The sequence below is a fragment of the Opisthorchis viverrini genome (assembly GCF_000715545.1).
Source record: "Opisthorchis viverrini unplaced genomic scaffold opera_v5_30, whole genome shotgun sequence".
Taxonomy (NCBI): Eukaryota; Metazoa; Platyhelminthes; class Trematoda; order Opisthorchiida; family Opisthorchiidae; genus Opisthorchis; species Opisthorchis viverrini.
In genome coordinates this window covers 1,918,673-1,926,394 of record NW_008751686.1, presented here as the reverse complement: position 1 = coordinate 1,926,394, position 7,722 = coordinate 1,918,673, and the positions used below count along the sequence as shown (strand labels likewise).

Here is a 7,722-nt window from a genome sequence, read left to right as displayed (position 1 = left end):
TTGCTCGTCATAATTATTAGCAGGTATGAAGACTGGGTTAAATGCCAGCACGTAAGATGTGTGATATCAGCTGATCACAAGCTATTTCTATGTGGTACCAACCTCCCGAACAAAATCTCTGTGGTTGTACAACCGTTACGTCCCAACACCAGTGCTAAGTGTTGCTCATACTGATGCCGAACAGTGACACCAGCCGTCCGTGGTGTTAATTCACACTGAAAGTCCAGCGAAAAATCCCAAAGCCCAAAGAAAGCTTGCACGAGATGTATCAGTGGTAGGAACTACTGTTCGAGCCCTGTAACAGTCATGACGGCTCCTATACAAGTAAATTTCACGACCTTTCGCATAATACGTTTTTCGAGGACACGAAGTAGACAAAAAAGCATGGAGTTTCTGATATGCCGCTTTCTTGTTTCGCCGTCGGAAGTTTCTGCCGTTGAGTTGAAGGTCTAGGCTGTTCACTTTTGTTGTCCAAAAGCTAGACAGATATCGCGGCGGTCAACAGTTTCCGGGGAGGGGCTAAAAACACCAAAGCTTCAAATGAATAGAATGTCTTTGAGAATACCGAAAGAACAGACATGGAGAAAAGCAATGGCCTACAAAGTGTTAAAAAGCAATAGTATTTACATATAGAAAACACCACTGGCGTTTAAATAATAAAATGAGATGAGTCAGGCTTGGCGCACAGGGTAGTAGGGAAGAACACGCGCGCGGTTATGCATTCATTCATACAGTGAAAAAAGTGAGGAAGCGTGGCGTAAAAAAGCGCAGGAATTCACGTTTGTGAAGGATGGCCAAGCGATGGGTCGGTGATTATCGGATGGATCACAGAGCAATGACAGAATTCGGTACACCGTTACCGATCACATCGTTGTGTTCCTTCCGGCTATATGGCGATGTTGTCGCCATAACAACACAACTAGAGTACGATAAGTCAGTTAGGTTTGTTGGTGTACCGCTGTCAGAATAGACAAAATCCTCTCCCCTGCCGCCGAATCCTGGGAACACCGGAGTGACCGGAGGCGGCGGTGAGAAGGGACTGAACCAGCGCCACGAGAACGGAGAACCACAAGCCAGTGTTAGTCTTTTCCAACGCGACAGTTGTTCTGACTTAGGACCATTTTTTGTCAAGCTTTCAATACCCTGTGAAAAAAAGAGAAGTGAGAATAGTAATACTGAATACGAAATTGTATTGGTCCGACAATTAGGCGGTGGTAGGCAATGACAAATAGAAAATTTTCACGACAGAGATAGAAACGAGATGGTACACTTGAGAAAACGATGACTACTACAGCTTTTTCGTTCACATTTGAAAGGGCAAGATGGTTCAGTGGTTAGAGCGTGAAGTTTTTGACCGGAAGGTCGCTGGTTCGAACCCGATATCTGCCTCTTGATTTCCCCTGCCTAGGCTTGGGTAACCTGGCAGTAACCCAGCCCTCGTACCTTCTTCGGGTGGTGCGGCCACTAGGCACCGACAGGGTGTTACAGTTAAATGATTTTTTCATTTAAATTCGCGCACTACAGTGTTTCATAGAAAACGCCGAGAAACTGGATGGTATTGTATGTGTATCTAACTGTAGGACTCTGTCCCGAATCCATTGTCCCAGGAACGATTAAAATGTGAGCAATTAGGTCGGTGCGAAACTTCCACCCGAATTATGCCTTCCGAATATCGAGATATACAGTGACAGGTAAAAATGGTGGACACAGATAGGTGAGAACAGTTATCGCTCAGTATGTCAAACGTAAGCAAACGGACGAACGCACCCACATCTTAACTGTGCAGATTGCACATCGTGATCTATCCCATGAACCAGCGTAAATAGCTCTTATTTAATTGGAACATTGACCACTGTGTGGGATGGCTCGAGACGGCTGAGCGGTTAACGTGCGAGCTTAATGACCGGATCCAAAACCGCGGCACCTATCTGTCCAGACTTGGGTAACCAACCCTCGTGCTACATTTGGGTGGCATGGCAGCTAGGAACCGAAGGGGTGTTACAGTTGAACCATTATTATTACTTTGTCGGAGAGTCTGTAAAGACATTACATACGCCTAACTGCTCCGCTGGAGAATGGGTTGGTTGTCCTCCTTCAAAGGTCAACAGAGAGGGGATCCCACATAGTGGTTGCCACATTTTCCCAACGGATCTTGAAACCAACAGTATGGGATGTTGAATGCTCTTCTTTATACTCTATTTTCCTTTCTTAATTGAATGATTTTGTAGTTTTTCGTGCATCCATCATGAGTGATGGTAGAGATTGGCACTAGTGTTGGCTGTTGCGACTATTTAGACCTGACTAGTGGTCACCGCAGAATTCGGGGCAGTATGACGCATACCACAGAGCCCGCTTTCGCTGACCCTCAGCCTCACGCAGACCCGAAGTTGGGAAGGAGGTCATTGGAGATGCATGCACTTTGGACACTGGCCAGAGGACACATCAGTATTGACGCAGAATACAGAACTGTGACGAACACCAGATAGTAGTAGTAACCGCGGTACTGGTCCTAAAATATGTCTGTATAAATACGAAATACTATCAGTGGCAGCAATTCAGAGGGCTGTAGAGTATATGTACAACACCGACCGTGGGGGTCACTTTGTGGCAACCGAGGTAATAGGTCAGTACCTTAAATTAGCATAGGGGACAAGCAAAAACAGATGGAGCAGAAGACGAAAGACCTGTCAGATAAACAACTGAACAGTCACGAATGTACGTAAGCATACCACGAAGGCACGGAATACAGACAGCCCTAGGTGGGTACTGAAACGCAAAAGGTTGCAGTTCGAAGTGTACGCCATATCGTGCACCGCCACACCGCTGGTGTGCACCACAGGCATAAGACAGACAGATCAATAGGGAATCGTAGGCAGTGTAACGATCTTGGATGCGTCCTGGGCAGAGCGACCTGGGACACGTGCTGAGTGGAGTGACCTTGGTCACGTGGCCTGTGACCAGATTGGTAGAAGCTAGAAATCCATTCTGATCGTCCACGTTTGATTCTTAACAAGACCGACCACCCTCCGGGAGCACCGGCCGCCATGGCATCAAATATAAGCAATAACGAACAGGTATAAATGAAGCCGGTAGTGATGATCGCGAGACGTAAGCAGGCAGCTAACCATCTATCGGATAATTCACCAACCGAAGTTCTCACCGGATAGGACAGGAGAAGGAACAATGGGCTACTTAGCAGTAGCCTTTCGATCCCAGTAAGGAATCAAAAATCAAGTTCTGTGCTGACAAGGGTAATCCGGATCTGTATGCATAAATCCTACAGATAGATGGCTCTTGCACTTTTATGAAACGAAATGTCTCTCGTATGAGGCACCGTCCACCTACATCCTCATCTACCGTAATGGGTTTTCTGGTTGCACTACAAGTTTGAAGTGTATTGGCGGTTGGAGATTTTGAAACTTCAATCCAGATTTCGACCTGTAATTGGAACCAACCTGTGCTGAAGAGTCGGCAACCATTTTATAGCTGATTCAACCTTACTGGAAACCGCCAGCGCGATTCGAACCCGCGACCTTCCAGCTATTAGTTGAAAATCAAACCGTTCGGCTACAAGTGGTGACACGCGCGAGGAGCGCACCGCCGATAAGGATGAAACAGCTGTGCAGTGCTTCTTAGCTTCTTCGCACAGATTGTCTTCTCGCTGATGGTTAATAGGTGCTGGTCCATTCTGGGTAGTATGTATCAGAGGTACTTCTGACGTTGAATACTCCTGCATCAAGTGATAGTCGCTTTAGAATAAGTCAGATGGGTACTGAATCTACCTTCACAGTGAAATAAGTATCAGGAAGGTCAGATTCCTGGAAGTAACCTCAGAACGCCCTAGAACTCCACCAAAATCTCAATAGGGAAACCGCAATAAGGAAACCACTCGCAAAGGTTTTGCAGCTAAGAGCATTGTGCGGCCAAATGGGCCCCGTCTGGATCAACGTCAAAAAGTGCCCTTTAAATAGCGCGGGGCCGTTGTAACCTTTGCACTCGCATACACTTGCTTGTTGCAATAAAGCTGTTGTGCACCTTGTCGGCGACTTTTTCAGGCACTAAGGCATTCGAGCGGGGACACCAGTCAGATATAACAATAAGGAACACCAGATAAAAATTAATCTTCCCCGGTGTCAATCTGACCGCTCGCTAAGGGTGTCTGTGGTCGTAAAACATTCATCTGTTATGTGGTCTGATTGGGAAGTGATTCGAGTACTAGTAAAGTCAGATACAAGCAAGTAGTTTTCAAACTTAAGATGTAATTGTCCCGTTATATTGTCAGAGTCCGTTTTTTCCGGAAAGGCAAAACAAAATGTGGCGCCGGAATTGTGAACTTGAAAGTAACTGGGCACAAGCGGGAACCTGACACTCGAGTGGAAACCATATTTCAGGGCGACTTTAACAGGGTTGTGCAAAGATTTGGTAGGGTTTTCACTAGAAAATGACCGTTTCAGACTGAGACGAGGCGTATCGAGAAGGGATGGGTAAATAATGCGGAATCCGATAAGAGTGCTCTGAAGAACGAGATCGAAGCAAAAAAGAACTAACAAACGATGCAAGCTTTCTGATTAACTCGAGAAGCTTGGTTTGACGCAGCAAACGAGGATTATGACAAGGATCACTGAATACAAAAGAAGGACTAACTTTAGCGAGATTCCGCAATTTCTGTATAGTTTTCTAGATGATAAATTCACGTTGGATTACATACTACCCCCCAAGAGAGGTCATCACTAGCAGCGGAAGAAACGTTGTTTTCCTTGCAGCTTGTAACATGGTGGGATAATGCGTGTTTGGCATGCATTTGCCAAATTTGTAGCTCGAAGTGCTTCAGAGATGTCACCTCGGAACCTACTCAAGGTGCAATCCGAATGGTGATTGGGGAGTTATCCATTAAACAGCAAAAGCCCCCCAACGTTTTGTCTTGTAGTAATAAAAAAAAGCAAAACCTTGTGAAATTCCCCCCAATTAGAGGGAGTCATGGTAGCTTGAAAACCATAGCTTAAGAATTGATGTTCCGACTTGATATTAATTTGCTATGAGCAGCGATTACGTCAACGAGCGAGACCTAATGTGTTTAAAATCTTCCCGTGTTGTCCTTAACACGCCGGTAATATCCGGTTCTCGTCTGGTATAGAGTCCCCAATTCTCAACAGATTTTATAACCTACCGTAAAGCCAGACAGCAAATGACCGCGGGAAATTAACTCAACCCCTGAATCTCGTCGAAAAATAGCTTCTTGATGTATTGTAAACTACGCGACCCGGTCGAGTAGACCAGCAAATGAAGATCCCCTTGAAAAGATTCGGACTATTTTAAACTTAGTTTGGTCATACCTGGATGCATATTATGCTCCTAGTGAAAACGATAGCATAAAATGCGTATTGATGTATGGAATTAAGTGTACGTTAGTTTTAATAAAAAAACGTAAAACCTTGTGAAATTCCCCACAATTAGAGGGAGTCATGGTAGCTTGAAAACCATAGCTTAAGAATTGATGTTCCGACTTGATATTAATTTGCTATGAGCAGCGATTACGTCAACGAGCGAGACCTAATGTGTTTAAAATCTTCCCGTGTTGTCCTTAACACGCCGGTAATATCCGGTTCTCGTCTGGTATAGAGTCCCCAATTCTCAACAGATTTTATAACCTACCGTAAAGCCAGACAGCAAATGACCGCGGGAAATTAACTCAACCCCTGAATCTCGTCGAAAAATAGCTTCTTGATGTATTGTAAACTACGCGACCCGGTCGAGTAGACCAGCAAATGAAGATCCCCTTGAAAAGATTCGGACTATTTTAAACTTAGTTTGGTCATACCTGGATGCATATTATGCTCCTAGTGAAAACGATAGCATAAAATGCGTATTGATGTATGGAATTAAGTGTACGTTAGTTTTCACATTCACATCACTTTCTTTCGAACAGTTCTGTTGTCCTGGCGCAAGTGTTCCGGTTAATCTATACCAAGAAGAGAAGCACTGGACTCGGGTTTCGCTCGTTTTAGAACTCATCTGTAGTGCATACACTCGCCCATGCTCGGGCAAATCAATCACAGCTCTCAAGCGCGAACAAGTTCGCCTGTTCAGATGCCGAAATTCAGATGCATCTAATGTACGCTAGTGGAGTGGGGATAACACGCTCGCCTCGCGTGTCAGAAGTCCGGAGCCTGACACGGCTAAGGATGTGTGTGCACTGCTGATGGGCTTTAATTGGAAAGAAACTCGATTCCGATGTTCCACCCTTTGGTGTGGACTCACCAGGACGGTCAGAGGAGTGAGTTGAATTCTTCAAATTCTGCAGGCACCTATGACTACGTGGGTTATACACGAGAAGTAGAAATATGCAACCCTCGAAAGAACGATGCCCTATCCGTAGATGAGTTCACACCGACTGCTGTACAACTGAATTATCCCCACATCGAGTAAAAGGGATTCAAAGGACGATTCGTGGAAGGCCATTCGCGTAACCTATAGAGTCAGTGACAGAATAGAATAATCGAATAAATAAAACAATCGTTTAGCCGTAACACCCTTTCGGTGCCTAGCTGCCATGCCACCCAAAGGAAGCACCAGAGCTGGGACGCTGCCGGGTTGCTCGAGCCTAGACAGGGGAAGTCAAAATGCAGAGGTCGGGTTCGAACCACGGACCTTCCGGTTAGTAAATCTGCGCTTCAACCACTGAGCCACCTAGCCCCAGAATAGATCGATGAAGTTACACACACCGCTACGTATTTGCCAAGCTCAGAAAAAAATGACGAATACAACAAAACTCACGGTTTCGTCATCTGCGATGCTGTACACCTGAGTGATGAACATAATCATCGTGAACAGCCCGAACACGAAGGCTTCGACGATCAGACCCAAGATGAATACACAAGTAACAAATGGACTGAATTCGAAAGCCAACAAATGCGACCATCCGTGGTGACTGGTATTCAACTGACAGGCTGAAAGGTAGGAGAGGAAAATGAGAGCAACAAGTAGCACAAAACCTACAGGGCTCTGTTTTCGCACATACCAAAAATGTCAGTTTAGCCGTAGGACCTGGACAGCCTGCACATCTTTAGATTGGATTACTGGTGTCACTAGGATGATGCTATCTATATGCGTCGGAAAATAAGGGGAAACGTGGGCGAAGAGGCGCGACTGGTCACAAACACGAGGAACACCATTCGGGTTGATGCTATAGTGTCGACCAGGATAGTCAAACTGTAGAGTGCGTTTCGGGATACAGTATTCGTGGTTCATTCTAAAGGCGAATTCAATAAGCCGAGTAGCCGAGTACTTATTGGAGAGGATTAGGGTGAGAATCGCGTTGCAGTCTGTCTGTTGCGGCTAAGCTCCATGCTATCGATAAGTCCAGGTGAAGTGGCTAACATAGGCTTACGTCACGTTAGTTTATTCTATTTTTGGTCGACTGATAGTTTCTCACTAAACAGAGTGCATTTTGTGCGTGTCACTACTTCGAGCGGGCGAGGTGGCTCAAGAACGCGAATTTACTGACCGGAAGGTCCGTGGTTCGAACCCGACCTCTGCCTCTCGACTTCTCCTGCCTAGGCTTGGGCAACCTGGCAGTATCCCAGCCCTCATGCAACATTCGGGTGGCATGGCAGTTAGGCACCGGAAGGGTGCTACAGCTGAATAATCCACTGAATACTTCGAGCCCGAATGCAATAAGAAACTGGTCGCAAACCTTGCATCTCTCCTGGTTACAATGCCGCC

General features: G+C 45.8%; 1 protein-coding gene across 1 annotated transcript in view; it reads right to left on the bottom strand.

Moving 5' to 3' along the window:
* Positions 1-554: 554 nt before the first annotated feature.
* T265_02470 (hypothetical protein) overlaps positions 555-7,722 on the bottom strand; it is a gene marked incomplete at both ends in the record, with an annotated part of 37,785 nt that continues 30,617 nt past the window's right edge. Inside the window, 2 exons of the mRNA XM_009166719.1 lie at positions 555-1,143; positions 6,775-6,947. Of these exons, the coding sequence (XP_009164983.1) occupies positions 826-1,143; positions 6,775-6,947 (491 nt within the window). The remainder of the gene's footprint in view (positions 1,144-6,774; positions 6,948-7,722) is intronic.